At 36.7% G+C, this 18,877-nt stretch overlaps 1 protein-coding gene and 1 long non-coding RNA gene across 2 annotated transcripts; one reads left to right on the forward strand and one right to left on the reverse strand.

Annotated features, from left to right (window-relative positions):
• Positions 1-1,929: 1,929 nt before the first annotated feature.
• On the forward strand, positions 1,930-10,440 carry fbxl18 (F-box and leucine-rich repeat protein 18). The gene is made up of 7 exons (XM_030146323.1): positions 1,930-2,081; positions 3,878-4,072; positions 4,205-4,554; positions 5,273-5,408; positions 5,990-7,068; positions 7,855-8,073; positions 9,862-10,440. Exons 1-7 carry the CDS (start codon positions 2,028-2,030, stop codon positions 10,016-10,018), a joined length of 2,190 nt encoding a protein of 729 aa, XP_030002183.1. The 5' UTR covers positions 1,930-2,027; the 3' UTR covers positions 10,019-10,440.
• Positions 10,441-12,530: 2,090 nt separating this feature from the next.
• On the reverse strand, positions 12,531-18,531 carry LOC115426274 (uncharacterized). Its single transcript, XR_003936324.1, has 4 exons — positions 17,967-18,531; positions 17,586-17,649; positions 14,851-14,901; positions 12,531-13,243 (listed from the first exon to the last, which is right to left on the reverse strand). It is a non-coding gene; the product is annotated as an uncharacterized LOC115426274 (long non-coding RNA).
• Positions 18,532-18,877: the final 346 nt, after the last annotated feature.

Below are 18,877 nucleotides of genomic sequence, written 5' to 3' on the forward strand. Positions count from 1 at the left end.
ATCTGGGGCTTGGACACTGAAATTGTTTACTTCATTAAGTACCTGGGTGTCCAGTTCAATAAACTGGACTACACAAACAATACAGACGCAATGTTCAAGAAGGGCCAGAGTCACCTCCACCTGTTGAAACTGAGGTCCTTCAAAGTGGACAGGGCTCTTCTCTGGACATTTTATGATACTGTGGTAGTCTCTGCAGTACTCTCAGGTATCATGTGCTGGGGAGGGGGCGGTACAGGAAGAGACTGAACAAACTGGTTAAGTCTTAGGCTGCCCGCTGGACTCCATCAAGGAGGTGGTGGACAAAAGGATGTTGGCCAAGCTGACATCCATCATGAACAACCCCTCCCACCCCCTGCATCAAACTGTAGAGGCCCTGAGTAACTCCTTCAGCACCAGACTTTTACATCCCCAGTGCAAGAAGGAGCGATACCACAGGTCATTCCTCCCCACAGCTGTCAGACTATACAACAGTTCAGTAACCCACCCCCCCCCCCCCCCTTCACACCATGTGCATGTGCAACCACAATGTACATATGTAAATATTTAAATTAAATTCTAATTCTATATTCATATAAATATTTATACAAACACAAAATTTCTTATTTTTCTCTCTATATTTAAATTTCTACCTGTCTTTTTCTCTGCAGTTGTTGTATGTTGCTGCTGTTAACTGTGAAATTTCCCCCAAGTGCAGTGGTTCCAACCTTTTTTGACTCGTGACCCCATTTTACCATCACAAATTTCTGGTGACCCCAGACATTCAAAATGAAGACATTTTTTGCTCAGATTAATTTGTTTTTGATCATGTAATAGTTTGCTATACTATGTTGCAAATAAAAGTTAATTTTAGATGACATTTAGTCTATATAATGTATATTATTATGGACGGAGGCAGGAAAGTCAGGTGTAGATTACTGCACAAAGTAAGAATTTTATTTTCCTTGATCAGGATATGTACAGTCAGTCCAGTTTGTATTTACAAGGCTGACAATACTGAACAAACAATAACTCAAACTATTAATTATGAAAGAGCTGCAGCATCTGAAACTGACCACAATGAACATTTAAAGATAAACAGTACCACAGTGCTTCAGCTTCAGACTTTGTCATGTCTTTTATGTTTGTGATTGTCTCTCTCAACTCACCATATATTTTTTATTAGTTTTTTTGTTTGTTTGTTTTTGTTTTGTTTTTTTTAAATCAATTACTCGAAATTTCATTCGACTCCATTTAAATTCCAGGCAACTCCACGTGGGGTCCCGACCCCAAGGTTGAAAATTACTGCTCCAGTGGGATAAATAAAGTCATATTATCTTATCTAATGGTATGCCATTAGTATTTTCTGTCAGTTAAGTAACATAACACGATCATCTTGTAAAATCATAACTTAAGGGTATTGTAAAATAACTTTTCAGAAATACCTTAATTCATAGTTTTAATAAGACTTGTTTTGGAATTTGGTGTTTTTCAGACTACAGTACCATACATGTTTTCATAATGTACATTACACTCAACACATTACTTCACACCTGTTATCCACTTATTTGTGTACTTTAAAACAATTGTTTTCTCCATGTGCTGCTTTAAAAATTTTGCAATACGAGCAACAGGAACAGTGATGTCTTTGTATACTACATTAAACATGCAAAGTTGATTGTGAAATTACTGTTGCTTTTATATTAAATGCGTTCATTGTCTGATGTGAGATCAGAAATTAGACAGTTTGAAGTTTGTTACTAATCTTATCTGGGACGCTTTTGTCACATGTCTGTAATATCAGTTTTTAATTCTGTAAAATAACGTTCAAACTGGGGATAAAAAAAACTTTAAAAAGAAAAAGTTTAACATGCTGAGAATTAGCTGCCAACACCGGAAGTCCGTCACTTAAACACTTCCGACTTTGTGCAGCAGCAAACTGTATCCGCCGAGTCGACGATTGGGTATCGAACAGTCTGTGGTTCAGTGTAAACCCGGTTCACTGGACCATGAAGGGCTGACTGCATGAACCCTTCACAGTCCTACGAACCATGAGTGGGGTTTCGTGGGAGATTTCAGAGGACATGGATGGACAAGTTGTACAGGTGAGTCGCGAGGTAAACTCACCTTAGTTTGGAAATGGTAACGCAGATCAGCTGAACTAGCAAATACTGTTAGCTAATAAGGAGTTATGTTTGACTAGCAAATATAATACATTTGGCTTCGTTATGCTAGCCTTCAACCTGAGACATGGTGGACAGTCGTGCGTTTGGACCTTTTTTCTCATTAAAAATTACACAATAAATAGATAAAGGGAATTTTTTAATATCGAAAATATCTCTTTGGTTTGCTGGTACTCAGATTCATGTTAATACTATAATTTTGTGGTTTTAAAAATTCCACACTGTCTGTCGACAACAGAAATGTCTATGTACTATAAAAGAACTGAGCTAGATGTAAATATATATTTTAGTTAAGTATAAATGTAGGTTGTCCATCACAGAGCTCTCATACACTTATTGAATTTAGCCCCAGGTTAAAATCGTGTAAAGTATGTATAAAAATTTAAAAAAGAAGAAGAAGAAGACAGACTCCTTTGCAATGCTGCATGATGCAACCAAAATGTGTGATGTGGTATAATCAAGGTTTTCTGTGTACAATCTGTATTCAAAAGTTTGAGCTTAAGTTGTTAATAAATAAACATCCAATAAACTTGAAAACAAAACGTGGTTAACGTGTCCACTGGAGACCAAATTCAACATTTAAATTTAGGGAAAGTAATTTTGTTTGTTTGGGTGTTCTTTGCAATAATTTCACATTAATTTGACATAGATGATACAGTTCCCATAATGGCTCGGGGGTGCACAGCCTGTTAATGGTACGGAAAATACTGACCTAACATTGCTCAGTACAGATGGTACTGAATTGCAATAAATAAAAAGCCTAAAAAGCAAGTTTGTACACCTCTAGGCACTGGAGTTTTAAGAGCCATATAATTAATGTGGTTTTTCCTACCATTGTAGAAGTAGATAATAAAAATGATTTTTCCCAGATTTAATGTTTGTAGTTGGTCTCCAGTTGATTTACTTAGCAATTGTATCATCTGGCCTATCTTTACAGTATGTTTAATGTATATTACTTTACATGTACGGTAAGTGTCAGTAAGATAAATTACTCATATCAAAAATATAGTTGTTTAGACAGGATGGAGATAATAAATGACAGCAGAACATGGGAGAGAATTCTTGGAATAGCTTTTAGTTACTGAAATGGTATATGTACTTGTAGCTATGTAACTGTTGGGTTAGGTCAGGTTTCCCTTATCCTATTCCGTATGCAGTAATTTATTAGCTTATTACTGTGATGCATAATAAATGCTTGTATTAAAAATATTTGACTTGTTTTCTAGACACATTGGTCCTTACATCATAATAGGATCAAGAATTAAAACCATGTCACTATGCCCATATAAACCATGTTACTTTAAATCTGTGTCAATAAGGCCAAATGTTTCCAACACATTTCCCTAAACTTTGATGTCAGTGTACCTTAATATGTTATTTAACACATCATAGGCAAATTAAAGTGACTTTCCAGTGGGAACCACATGTTAGGCACTTTGGTGTAAACTTTGTCAAAATCAGTGACATTTTGATGAAACCGTGTTACTGAGCACATTTTAAAAAATATATTTGGTCAAAAATTTTATTTTATGCAATCATCATCCTTACTATGTTTAAATACTTACAAATACCTACTGAAATATGTAATATACATAGATATAGGTTATATATGTACAAAGTTAGAGCCCATTGAACATGAAACATGTAACCATGTCACTGCTTGACCTGACCCTGTTAACAAAACATGTAATACTGACATTGTTTGATATCCATCTCAGACTATTGGTGGTGAGGAGAGGACCTCTTATTCTGTGGGAATATCAGATTTGTCTGATGAAATCCTGCTCTGCATCCTCCGTCATGTTCCAGTGTGTGACCTGCTGCTAAACGTGGCAAACGTCTGCCAAAAGTTACGCATGCTTTGCTACGACAAGACCCTACTCACTCAAGTCAGCCTTTCTGAGGATTATATGGTATATTGTATTTCAGGATAATTTTATAGATTTTCTGTTAATATTCAAATGTATGAATGAGTGTGGATATATTTCAAGAACATTTCTTTATTATTACAGTTAATGAAAACCTTTGATATGATTTCTCTACAGGCTGATGATTTCATGGTGGTGCATGCAATAGAGAAGCTGGCCAGTCATGTGCAGTCTCTGAGCTTGAATGGCTGTTACTGGCTCTCTGGCTCTGTCCTGAAGTATCTCACCTGCTGCAGAGCGGTGACGCATCTCGATGTCACCGGTTGTCGCCTCACATCCCTTCGCCTCTCACGCCTCCTGTCCTCGCTCACTCTGCTCCAGTCACTTGCTTTTGATGTGGTGTCGACCTTCAATGCTGCTCAGCTCAGTTCAGAGGCGGTGGACACGCTGAGCCGCTTGTCCGAGCTCAGACAGACCCTGTTGACACCTAGTTATGGTGTGGTACCGTGTTGCGCCAAGCTTCGGAAGTAAGGACCTTGTTATGATGTGGTAATGCCACTAATTAGCAAGAGTTGTAGTTTTTAATCACTGGATATATGTACTTATGGAAGATGTCTTTAATATAGATCTTTCTGCAAAATATACTATACAAGTAATTAAGTAATCTAAATATCTTCATTTTGAGTTGTATAATTGCTAGTGGGAATGTTATTGTTGATGTCTTCAATTCCCCTTCTAACTAGTAAGAACACACCTTTTGACTAAAATGCTATCATGAATATCGACAGCGGTGGAAAAAGTTTTTGGATACCCCATGTATTTGTGATGTATTGCATCAAGAATCACTCTAAAATCATTGAACTCTGTCAAGTATTGTTACATTGTCCAAACCCACATGCTCTGTTCTGTTGGGTTAAAACCGGATATTTCGGCAAATAATTAAACACACCCAGGACAAGGCATGTTGAAACTCATAAGAATTTAGTTGTTTTTTTTCTTATTAACATTAAAAAAATGCATTGTTTGTGTCTGATGCAGCCACAACTTTTGAAACACAAACAAGATTTTTTCTGCAAATATTTAACAATAATATTTTAGATTGTGTAAAATTTTGAGGGTGTCTGAAAACTTTTCCAATGCATTTACAGATAGGAGTGTGGATAATTAAATACTACTACAGTTATACTGTTGTGCGGGCCAGATAGATTGAAACTGATTTCTTCTGTATGTGTTCAAACACTGTAGATTGATGCTGCAGTTTGACATCTCAGATGTAACCAGAGAGGGTGTTGGTGTTTGCTGTCAGTTAATGGTGGGTCAGAGCAGTGTGCCTCACTACCAACAGCTGGAGGAGTTCACTGCCAGACTGGCCCCAGGAGAGGTCAGTGGGAAATGAATCAGGGGCCTATGCTACAAAACAACTTCAACAAACTGTGTGACCAAATAAACGTAGACAGGTTTAGGGTCGCATATGTCTCCCACAAGATGAACAAACTATTATAGTTTACCAGATGTACGGAACTGAAAAAATATAATGCAGGTTAATTGCAACAGAACTGAAGGAAACTGTCAAAAATGTTTAAAATATTTTTATCAATATCACATCATTAAGGCACCAGTACATCAATGTTTAGACATAATCTTCTTGTGTGTGAGACCATTGCAATCATAGTATATCATCTGACATGCAAATGGTAACACACCACATAGTTATTTTACTAGTATGAGCCCAGAATGTGAGAATCGGTGCATCCTCACCGTTCAGCATAAGTTGCCATGAATTTACCCTTCAGTAAAAAACTGAAAAGCCATGACACTGAAAACTCTGTTAAATCTGAATTGACTTCACCGTACCTAATTCCTGCTTTCATAGTATAAGCCCCTGTCTTCATAAAGAATCAGTGCATACATTGTAGTGATGTGTGGCCTGTATTGAGTGTTTCTCTCTATTTATGTTTTCAGGTAAACCAGACCTTGCTTCTTCTTTACCTCGCAGTCTTCAGTGTTCATGTTCCAGACCGTCTCCGAGTTTTCCTCGTGTCAATTCCTGGTCCAAATCCAGCTCACTGGCCTGCTGCGAAGCCCCTGGCCCAGAGTCTAGGTCAGCGGGGGGACCTGGAGGCCATGCAGCTTCCCCGGTCTTGGCTGGATTCCTTTTCTCTAAAGCGAGCCCTAGAAGGAAACAGCCCCAAGCACCTGAGCTTCAGCCGATGCCCGGCTTTATGGCCTCAAGTGTTCCAGTCTCTGCTGGAGGGAGGGGTCAAAGATGCCACACAACTGACTACTCTGAACCTCAGTGGTATTAACCATGTTCTTTACACAGACTGTAGGAATGTGGAAGATCAGCTGGTGGCATCCACAATGAGTCGGTTGGCAATTGGCTGCTCCAACCTGAAGCATCTGAACCTCATGCACACTCACTATCACCATGAAAAGACTCTGGGGTTTGGAGGCGAGACTCACCTCTGTGCCAGCTTGGCCAAACTCAAAAGTTTGCGTTCGCTCACTCTGCCTGCCTGTGCTCTGTCAGATGGCTTAAACACAAATCAGAACTCTTCAAACAACACCTCTCCCTCGTCACTGCTCCTGGGTCTAAAGAAATCTGCCCGTGTCGGCCTCCAGAATTACAAGCCTGACTCAGAGCCTTCCCTGTTGGGTGACAGCACCTCAGGGCTCACTCAGCTTTTAGCTGGCTGCCCTTTTTTAGAAACCTTAGAGCTCATTGGTCCTGGTTTTGTCTCTGTACTGCCTCGGCTTGAGCCTTGCACTCGTGCCAGCGTGGAGCCTCGTGGTATGTGTGCTTGGGCACGAGGAGTTGGAGATGCACATTTGGCTGTGCTTGAAGCATTGCCTCGATTACGTTGTTTGACTCTGGCTGGGCTTCCTGGGGTTCTTAGGGGGACCGGGCTGGTACAACTGGCCAAACAATGCAAGGACCTGCAGGTTTTATCTCTGGCCAACATTGGATCATTAAAAACCATGAACTACACCCCTATGTTGCTGGACACGCTTAAACACTGCACACAGCTACAGGAACTCAGGTTAGAATACTTGAACCCTTACAATTCAAACCCAACATTCTTTATTAAAGGTTTAAGTTTGAATATTTGTGTGTGACTGTGTGCTTAGAGTCTGTGTTGAGATACTAGCGGCTTGTTTGTTGATGATAGAGATCTGCATTTGTAAGCTAATAGATCTATACAGTGTTAATGCTGGAGAGAAATTGTGAAGAATTAAAGATTTCAGAACTGAGTTTAAAGATGTTAATGATAATAAGCACTCAAGCCTACACAGATTCTTCATATAAACCTTTATTTTGCTTTTATGCAAGGAGTCAAGGTGGATGGTGCAGTAGGTCTATTGCAGAAAAATGAGAGCAGTCATTTTAAAAGCAAAACAATCTGATATTCTCTGAGATTATGAAGTCGTGTAAAACAAAGCTCAGATATTAGTTTTATTCAACCAGTCAGGGACATTTTCTTTGGAGTCTGTAATTCTACAACCAAACCTGACCCATAACACTATAAAATTTTACCAAACATACAGTACATGCTAGAAATCTACTTTAATATTTCTCAACTAATCGGAGTTGGTCTGTTTCTGTTTTTTGTTTTTCTTTTCACACATTTATGACTTGGAGAATATCAGTTATTTTCTTGTAAATTGAACTTTTTCTCATGGAATATTATCCCCCTGGCTCTTTAATTCTGTTTTTTTTTCTAATACATCATCCTAGAAGCTTAATCCCACTGCTCTGAACTAATTTTAGGCAATGAGTGTGCGTCGTTGTCTTCCATTGGATCTGATGTTGTGTTTTTTTCCCCCAGGTTAGAACAGCCCTACCTAAATGCCAATGCGTCATTCTTCGAGGCTCTGTCTTTCTGCACTTGTCTGCAGCGTGTCTGCCTTATCTCACGTAGCGGCACCTTTGACCCATCAGCCACAGAAACCTTCATGGAGCGATGCTACCACGTCATGATGTGTCATATGTTCATGGGAGGCACTTTGGTGGCCTGTCGCACTCTGCAGAAAACACTAATGGAGAGGTCAGTGATTGTGTGTGTAACATTAAAAGTCAAAAATTTTGTTGTTCAGCAATATAAGACAAAAATCTGGCAGACAGGAATGTACTGCTTGACAAATTCTACCGTATAAGGAAATAAAATAAACTATTTTAGTTCACGGCAACAGCAACCAGATTTTCCAACTACTAAGTAGGCTAATATATCAATTAAGAACATCTGATGTTGAAAAATAATTGAGACACAATTTAGAATCTCAGAATGTGATGTCGAAGGACACAGAAAATTGCAGGTGATTTAATAATTATTCCCAAATAATTTTTGTGGTGAAATGAAAAAAATGAATTGAGCATTTAATTAGAATGTTATGGCGTTGGTGTTTACTGCCAAAGTTTGTTAATATGAAGACAGCCTTTTGTGACGGGAACTGAAGCCCACATACAGAATTGGGACATTACTAAAATAAAATCTGTCATAATGCATAAGTAGGTTGCAGGTATCAACATAGCTTTGCTTACAACCCCAAACTCCAAAGATGCTGGGAAAAACAGAATGCAGTGATGCAGGAAATTACTTAAACTCATATTCTATTCACAATAGAACATAGGAAATGTATCAAATGTTAAAACCAAGGAAATTTTTTTAAAATTTGATGGCAGCAACAGGTTTCCATAAAGTTGTTACTAGGCCATGTTTCCCATTGCGTAGCATCCTCTCTCTTTTTTTTTTTTTTTAACCAACAGTTCGGAAACATCTGAAACTAAGGAGTTGCTTGAGTTTGGTGGGATGTTCTTGTCTTGCATTCTAGCTGCTCAACAGTTTGTAGTTTTCTTTGTCATATTTTCCGTTTCATAATGTGCAGAATGTAAACTTTTGAAAGGTCTGGACTGCAGACGGGCCAGTTCAGGTCCCGGACTCCTCCACTACAAAGCGATACTCATTTAATAAAAACAGAATGTGGTTTAATCTTTCTACACTTTCCTGGAAAAGGTGTTGTCGGGATGGGAACATATGTTGCTCTAAAGCATGTTTATATCTTTCACTACTGATGGTGCCTTTCCAGATGTGCAAGCAACTCATTCCGCACAGATTAATGCACCCCCGTACCTTCACAGATGCAGGTTTTTCATTTGGTAACAAACTGGATGGTCCCTCACCTCTTGAGTCCAGAGGATGTAATGTCCATGGATTCCAAAAAAGATTTCCACATTATTTAAATTTAACATTATTCTGAAGTTGTGTCACAATTTTAAGATACAGCTTTTTGCAGATCAGTGAACCTCTGCCCATCTTTCCCGTCATGCTACAGACTTGTTGTCAGTTAACTCGATTAATTGCTAAATGTTCCACCAGCTGTTTCTGTTTAGTACCACTTAACTTATCCAGCCTTTTGTTTTCCTTGTATCAGGTTTTGGAAGCTCTCTTAATGCCATCAATTGAAAATTCACCTTATTTCTTTCTTAAAATGGCTCATTTTCTCATCTTAAACATGTGATTTGTTTTATTGTGAATAAAATATGGGTATAAAAGATTTGCAAATCACTGCATTCTGTTTTTATTTACATTTTAAACATTACAAATTTGTTGGAATTAGGTTTCACTTTTACAAAATATAATTACTTTGGTCTGTGATAATACTGAAGATTTTTTTTTAACTTGTGAGTTAAAGGTTCAAAAGAATTTACAAAACAAATTTTATTTCTTACTGTAGTTCAGTTTTAGAATGTAGGAGTGTAAGTTCATCAATCAACTTGCCAACGTTTATATTGTGACGAGTAATGTGTGAATCCTGTTTTGTTTGTGGTGTTTTAGGTTTTCAGGGGAGCGCTCGGCCCTCAGTGTGGTCATCTATCCTTTACAACACGAGGACCTGCCTTCAGTCATCAGAGACATCCCACTAACGCTGCTGGATCGAATCACTTTGTTTCAGAGCCACGTAGCTCAACCACCTCATTTATCACCTTTGTGACTTCAGAAAGTGTTTGTGTGAGTGGTGCTCATCGACAGCTGAGGTGCTTTTTTTTCTGCAGGAAATAAAGTTTACATTTTAAAGACAGACTGACTGTGATCTTGTGATCTCTGATTGTATGAACATCACTTTGTTTCAAACAACAGTACATGAATAATGTTTGTTTTGCATCACATTGTGTCAATTTTCAAAGGGAAATTCGCTTAATATCACCTCAGCAGAAAGGTGAAAGATCAGGGCCTGTTTTACAATCATATCTTACGCGTGGTTTCTCAAGTAAAAGGTTATTTGCGTTACTCTGTCGTGCAGCCATTTTGAGTAAGTGCCAAAAGATCGATCATGGGATGTATTTGTCCGAAAACATTGTACCATGGGTCTGAATCAAATACTGTTGTAATAAAGTCCATATGAATTATTTTTAATACTTGTTTGTCGACCATTTTTGCAATTGTTCTAATCAGGGTTCCCACTGGGTCTTAAAAATCTTGGATTTCCAAATCTGCTTTTAATACCTTAAAGTCTTAAAAAGGTATTTAATTTGATATGGTAGGTCTTAAGTTATGTTGCCATAAACTTGTTCCCTGTGTTGTGTTTAAATGTGTCTAGGAAATGTTCAAGCTGCAGAAAAAGTAACGTTATTCTACTCTGTTCCACCCATTCCAACCCAACAATTTATACTGAAATTAGGAACCAGTTACCGCTAAATTTGAAGCCCCCTGTGAGAAATGACTCAGAATGGTGGGTGCTGAGGCATGAATCAAAACATTTTCCCAAATTCTAGGAGTCACAAATTTTTGCCAGTATGGCCGTGAAATGGGCATTAAATTCTGTTCTAAGTAGTCTTAAAAAGGTCTTAAATTTAACTTGTAGAAACCTGTAGGAACCCTGTCTAATGTTACTTTTTTAAACAACAAAACTTAATTACTTCTACTCATAGTTTCATATATAGTTCACTGCCATGTGTTTTTATTCCAGTGTTGATTGTAAACTTAATGTCTACTAAATAGAATATTTCATGTTATCAGTATCAACTAAATCCAGTCAGTAACTGTAACCAACTTAGATACGTTAATAGCACCAACCTAAATACTTACTGTTTAAGATCAAATGTCTACCAAATTCTGAAACTCATCTGCGTCAGCTCTGCATATAAAAACAGATTTTATACATTTTTTTTTATACAAAACTTAATGTTAAGGTTCATATTTTCTTGTAAAACTGGTTTGACTGGTAAAATTCCAGGTTAAATAAAATACTAAACTAGAGTTAAAACATCAAATCGCTTTAAGTTTCTATCACTGAACTGCTCTGAGTATATAAATGCCATACCATTTCTACACTTCTTAAATTTCTTTTTGTTAATTGAATGGTTATGTGAAGAGGACACAGAGAGTCAAATGCATATCTATTTGCATCAATCAAGTGTATTTTTTTCTGGGAGGTGGATATTTTTTGATGTTCACAGACTTTAGTTCTGAGGTGAGGATAGCTGATTTTTGCAAGTGACGCAATGACGAAGGACTTTTGTTTTAAAACGGACCTGATTCCTCTTTATAATCAGTTTACATTCTGCTATTATGGATGTAGTCAACCAAGACAATCATTACCTTATCAACTGAACTGGCCAACAACAAATGACCAGCTCCAACACAAACGCCTGTAAGCAGACAAGCACTCACAAATGTACAATCCGGAACCTTTAGAGGTTTTAAAAATATCGAGCTGCACACTTTTAAATATAGTGTAAGATTCTGTTGAAAGTTACTGCGCTATAATTTATATTAGATAGTCTGTGTAAAACGTATTACATACATATTTAGATGTGAAAATACTCAGATATTAGAACTGCACAAGGCCATTTGATCTTGAAAAAGTAGGTCATGGTCACCTATTTTCAATAGGCTTCTGCTCCAGGCCAGGATGCATCCACAGTATAAATTTGGTGCAGATATGTCAATGGGTTCTTCAGATAATGCGATTATGTCGTTGAATGGACAGACGGACAGACAACAAAACAAATACAATACCCCTTGGTCGAGGGGTAAAAAGTAAGTGATCGAAACTTAAACATCTAAATTCAACAAAATACAAATTATTAGTGTGACTGAATCCAATCTGACTTTTAACAAGATTTTTTTAAAAAAATCAAATCAAAATCAAATGCTTTTTCCCAGGCTTATATGCATCTTATCTACTCCGTAACTTTACTCCATGCACAGCAGGAGTGTCAAACCTATGGATTCAATCTGTTCCACAGGATGAATTTGTGGAGTGCAAAAATTTACAGTTGAGGGTATCAAAGTCATTTTAGTTGCAAATTCCAAACTAAAATTTTAACCATATTATGCCTGTTACTAAATGTTTTGCACCTTTGTAGATCCACTGTGATCTGTAATGCACATGTATAAATGCAAAGTTGAGGCATAATATTGTTAAAATTGCACTTACTTTTCTCAAAAAATTTCAGGTGTTTCAGGTTGTTCACATTTTTTTGTGAAAGCATAATTTTGTTAATGTAAACATTATCATAATTTAATTGTACTTTTTGCATTAAAACAAAGACAAAAATTTGGAGTTGTCATTATTTATAGGTTATTATGTGATTATTTTACTGGTCTGACCCACTTGAAGTCAAATTGGACTGCATGTGACCCATGACTTAAAATGAGTCTCACACCGCTGATGTACAGTGTTGTTGAAGGGTTCACTCGGGGTCGCAGAGCTGGGCGCTGTCCGCCACCCACAGCCCTGGGTACAGAGGTTCTGTGAACGTGGTGTGGACTTTGTGTAGAAGCTGCAGCCTCATGTCAGTGATGCAGTGGAAAGACAGTAGACCTGCCTTATGGTCCAGGTACACACCGACTCTGAAGGACAGAGGCTCCGGCACCTCGGTCTCTTCATCATTGTGTCGGAAACACTTATTGTTCTTGTTTAAGTCTAAACTCCAGGACTTGTCATTGCAGCCGAATGCACACTCGTCATAATACCCTGTTCTGCTGAGATCTTTATAGGCCACAGCGATTTCTATAGACTCTTTCCACTCCACCTCCCAGTAACAGCGGCCGGACAGAGGCTCTGCACACAACACCTGGTACAGGTGGGAGAACCTGTCTGGATGGTCTGGATACGTCTGAACCATATTCGTCAGCTCTGCTTTCCTGTTGTCCTCGGAGAGAAGCAGCTCTCTGTACGCTGTGTTTGGGTCCAGAGTCAGGTGACAGTAATCTAACAAAGGACAGAAACACATGAAAAGATGTGCCAACCCAGATGTATCCACTCATTCAATAATACATTCATAACTGTATATAATATAATACAGTATATAGTAAAGGCAGTGCATCCCCCCATATTCAAACAACGTACCATTCAATATATTGATTAAAAATATTAACCCTATCATGCATACTGGTCACTACGGTGGACAGCTATGCTACAGCTGTTCTCTTGTATATTCATGGATTTTATTGTTTTAGTTCCATATCAGCCAACACAGTGGACGCTTATGCATCATCCCATACACTGACATTCATACCATTACTGTAACTTTGCTGTTCTTGATAAACCTGATCTGCACTAACATGTTTGAGTGTAAATCAATTGCTTGTTATTGTTGTTAGACTATAATTAACAAGTTTTTTTCACCATATTATCTCCATGAAGTGAGTAATGACTAAAATGTGAGACAACATCAGATTAGCTGCATTAAAAATGTTTTTATTTCATAGTTTTCACGCAGTATATCAGTAAATATGTTTCTTTGCTTCAAAAATTAACCCTTTCATGCATAGTGGTCACTCCAGTGGACAGCTATTCTATAGCTGTTCTCTTGTATATTCATGGATTTTGTTGTTCTTTTCTTTTTTTTTTGTTTTGCTTTTTATTTATTTATTTTTTTACACATGTCTTTATTAAAGTTTTAAGACACTACATATCTTTTCTGGCATGTATTGGTAACATTATGTAGATCTCTCCTGAACATAAACCCCCAGAATCACAAGCCCTCTCCATAGTTTTCACACAATTTATCAGTAAATACATGTTTCTGTGCGTCAAAAATTAAACGTGTGGTGTCCAGCTGGGTGAACATTTTTTGCAACTTCATGAAAAATACGCTCATAAGAATTTTTTTTTCATTACTATTATTATTTTTTTAAATTATTTTTATTTTATTTATTTTTCAGAAGAAAATTTTCAATCGCATTGTTTTTTTCATGCCTAAAGAGGAATAAAAACACTCAGGAAAAAAATTTGATTAAGGTTCTCATAATTCGTGCATTCAAGGGTTAAATGCATGGTGTCCAGCTGAGTGGACATTTTTGCAACTTCATGAAAAATAGATTCATAAAAATGTTTTCAGTTGCATTGTTTTTTTAATGCTTAGAGGAACAAAAACACTCAGGAAAAAAAATCTTGATTAAGGCTCACATAATTCGTGCATGAAAGGGTTAATAATACATATAATTCATGACATAATATATAACATTTCTGTGGTGCAACATTCAACCAATCACATGGTTGAATATATTTAACTTTTTACAATGAAATTCTGAAACGTTGATTCTATTTTGCTTTCACTTAAACACCTCAGTACAATACAATTATTACTATACATTATTTTACGACCTCACAAAAAACACAGCAGCTCAAAAACCCTTTACTGAACTGTGTTCCTGCCAGATACATGTGTCTCCACCGTGTCTTTTACACCACAAAGATTAAATGGTAAATTCCTAACATTTGACCTGACCTGTCATTATTTTCTGTTTGAGCTTTTTCTACAGTGTCAGGGTATGTGAAGTGTTATCACTGATGGTTTTGATAAACTCACTTACATTTTTGGAATTCTGCTCTGGTCTGGGGTTCTTCTGTCAATGAAACATCCTCTAGAAAACACATGACAAATCAATGCATGTCATTTATCAACAGCACTACCTGCTTTGCTCTGTATTCAGAGTGGCTGTAATGAGCTAAAGCTTCAGCGATACCTTTTCGATCACTAATGATTTATTCCTGTAATTTAGTGCCTTGTTGTTTCATGTATATTTCTGTCTGCATTTACTCTGAGAAAGTTTCAGCAGAGGCCAAAAATAAACTACTACAGAGAACGGCTCTATTTATGTAATAAAAATATGCAGTAAAATATCTGATACTGCGCTCTGTTCAGCCTGGAGCCAAAACTGTCCTTAACAGACAATCTGATGTTTTTACTGCAATGTATCTCAGATCTGTTTTTCATAACAGTGTGAACACATTGTCTAGACTCAAAGTCATCACAACTCTTTACTGGTGGAGTCACTCAACTACTGTTAAATACTTCAAATGAGTTCAACCATAAACATCTACAGCAGTAAAACACAACACACACATTAATTCAGCTGTGAGATGAATCATAAACATCCAGTTAAACACTGATGAGAACCATTTCATAAAGAATAATTGATGCCTCATTATATTTTTACTAAAAACTAAGGTTTACTTTTACCTTTACTTGTATTTGAGTATTTTTACAGAGTATATTGGTACTACTTTAGTACTTCTACTTATGGTAGGAGTATTTTCACAACTGCTTTTACTGTGATACAATATTTTCATAGTGTATATTACTACTCTGAGTACTTTTACTTGTAAGCAGCTATTTCCACAGTGTGTATTAGCACCACCCATCCGTAACAGTGACTCTCTCCTCATATTTAAATCCAGACTCAAAACTCACCTCTTCAGAATAGCCCACCCCCCATTAATATCACTCTTCATCTTACTTTGTACTGCACCTCTTCATTTTTTCTCCCCTTGTATCATTTATGTTTTGTAATTACTTTTTATCTATTTATTTATTTATTTTGTATTCTATGAATTGTCTTTTTTATCCTCTGCTGTACAGTGTCCTTGGGTGTTGTGAAAGGCGCATATAAATAAAATGTAGTATTATTTTTATTCATACTATTATTATTATTATTATTACTCTTCTGGCACTAGAATATTTCCACAATGTATATTAGTATTTTACTTGTAGTAGAATAATTTCACTGCAAGCATTGATATTTTGGTACTTTTACTTGTAGTAGAGTATTTTTATAATGCATATTAATACTTAACAATAATAATAATAATATACTGATAATTGCATTTGTAGTGGAGTATTTTCATGAAAAAAGGTAAACGACATGCACATCCAAAATAGGAGGTGTGCAGGATCCCAAAAAATTAACCATGAAAAAATAAAGGAAGGTCCACACAACCTGTGAGCTCCCAAACCACTTATTCAGCTACGTGACGTTTCGGGCCAAGGCCCTGCATCAGACTGAGGACAGACAAACTTACACAGGTGTTTTATATGCAGCATCTAATCACAACATGTGACCTGCGATATAAGCCATTTTGGAGTAACAGAAAAAAAAAAAAAAATCTTTTAAAACTTATCAAACATATGATCAATTATAAATGATCAAGAGTCAAACATTTCAAGTGTCCACAAATACAAATTACACAGGTGTTTTATATGCAGTGTCTGACCACAATAGCATGTGATATGCAATATACGTCATCTTAGAAGAGCAGAAAATAACTTATTAAACCTTATCATACATACAATCAATCATAAATCGTCAAATGTTTCAAATGTCTACAAATACAAATAATTTTTAGTGATAAGACTGCTTTGCACTCATATTTATAAACAGGTATTAATCAAATTTCTACAGGTCCATGTAATTATACTGTCCATCTAAATGTGGTGACAAACACCCCAGCATGTGTGCACAGTTCTTATTGACAAAAATACAAGAACAGATTTACAAAAATGGATTTGCAAGAGCAAAAACAAAAGCAAAGAAAAAACTATATTGGGCAACGCTGAGATACATCCAAATAGACATCTAAACTACAGTGTTGGAGTGAGGATATATTTGTTTGTTTGTATATATTGTTTGACTCTTGATCATTTATAATTGATCATATGTTTGATAAGTTTTAAAAGATTTTTTTGTTTTTCTGTTACTCCAAAATGATGTATATTGCAGGTCACATGTTGTGATTAGATGCTGCATATAAAACATCTGTGTAAGTTTGTCTGTCCTCAGTCTGATGAAGGGCCTTGGCCCGAAATGTCACATAGCTGAATAAATGGTTTGGGAGCTCACAAGTTGTGCGGACCTTCCTTTATCTTTTCATAGTGGAGCATTTTCATAGTGAATATTAATACTTTTACTTGTGGTAGAACATTTTCACTTTGAATCCTGTATTAATACTCTTACTTTTGGTAAAGAACCTTGAAAGTATGTATTAATGCTTTTAATTGTAGTTAAGTAGTTTGCTTGTAGTGGGGTACTGTCACAGTATATATCAGTACTATCACTTGTGTTGGAGTTTTTTTCACAGTTAATATTAATACTTTTACTTGTATATGAGTATTTGTGCATTTCTGTTAATATGAACTCAACCTCACTCTCCTTAGATTTTCAGATATAAACCTGCAGTATTGCGGATTGAGAGTGTGTAACTGTATTGTCTAATATATTAGACTTCTTCGTTGTGTGTATTAGTGTGTTTTTGTGTTTGCATTGTGTACCTGAAAATGGAGTATTGTTAGACAGGGAACAAGGGTCAGCAACTTATTGGTCATGTCCAGGTTCCTGTAGTTTAATGACAATATAAAAACATACAGATTATAATAAAAATGTTGTTTGTTTTTTTTTAATCTCAACTCAAAAAGGTGAGAACAGTTGGATATGTACAAAATGAAAGGTCGGTTTAATTCACTGGACTACTGAACCTCTGCTGACAGAGTCTTACAAATAGTTTCCCTTAAATGGTAAAATAGACTTTTGGTCCATTTTTGCCAGATTTACTCATGTTAAATGAAAACATGTGAATAAACACTTCTATAAACTCAGGAAGAAGCGGATCCAGTTTAACGGACACATATTTAGACTATCTGTACATGTTTTACCACCGTCTCTGGAGCTGTTGTCGCTTCTTCCTCCTCCATGGCTGCAGCTCTTTGCTTTGAATCCAGATAATCTACCCCGGCTCTGACAGCTTCTGTCTCAAAGTGGATCACATCTGTCTCATGTCTTATTCCCGTCTACACAGCCTTTATCCTCGCCTCACCCCGACTTCACTCCAGGAAGAGAAGGGAAGAGCTGCAGTAGTGTTGTGTGTCCAGGAGGGGGCGGTGCAGCAGTCCGAGCGGCGCGCGCAACTTGTTCGCCATCTTGGACCGGTCAAAACAGCAAAAGTAGCGGCTTTTCTCAATTAAAACACTATAACATTATATAATTACTTACTATCTAATTCAATTGAAAATGCAGATCATAAGTGTGAAGCATGGAAGGAAGATCTAGGTACAGATATCTCATTAGAAGACTGGCATTCTGTATGTACTAAGGTCCACACCCAATCAATCAATACCCGTTTTAGATTATTGCAGTATAAATGGCTAATGAGAACTTATATCACGCCAGTTAAATTAAATAAATATAATCGGAACATCCCGGATATATGTACAAAATGTATGGAGGTGAAGGGAACATTATTCCATTGTGTGTGGCAATGCAGTAAGATCAAATCTTTTTGGGAGGAGGTTAAAATGGAAATAGAAAAAATGATTTCAAAAGCGTTCCAATGGATCCTACACTTTTTGTTTTAGGACTTTACCCAAAAGGTCATAAATACAACAAAAGTGAACAATTATTAATAGATATGTGTTTTTTACATGCCAAAAGATCCATTGCAATGTTTTGGAAAAAGACCAGCAGGCCAAGTATTACGTACTGGGTGAAGCAAATGTTGACAACTTTTCCTTTGGAGAGACTGACGTACATACAAAAGGTAGGCAGGATACGTTTGAAAAAATATGGG

This window comes from Sphaeramia orbicularis, chromosome 1, assembly GCF_902148855.1.
Source record: "Sphaeramia orbicularis chromosome 1, fSphaOr1.1, whole genome shotgun sequence".
In the NCBI taxonomy this organism is placed as follows: Eukaryota; Metazoa; Chordata; class Actinopteri; order Kurtiformes; family Apogonidae; genus Sphaeramia; species Sphaeramia orbicularis.

Bases quoted from the DNA above. Each gene is read 5' to 3' on its own strand.
- fbxl18 (XM_030146323.1), top strand. From the start codon at position 2,028: ATGAGTGGGGTTTCGTGGGAGATTTCAGAGGACATGGATGGACAAGTT. The intron at 4,073-4,204 runs GTATATTGTATT...ATTTCTCTACAG, and splicing joins GCCTTTCTGAGGATTATATG to GCTGATGATTTCATGGTGGT. The intron at 8,074-9,861 runs GTCAGTGATTGT...GTGGTGTTTTAG, and splicing joins CAGAAAACACTAATGGAGAG to GTTTTCAGGGGAGCGCTCGG.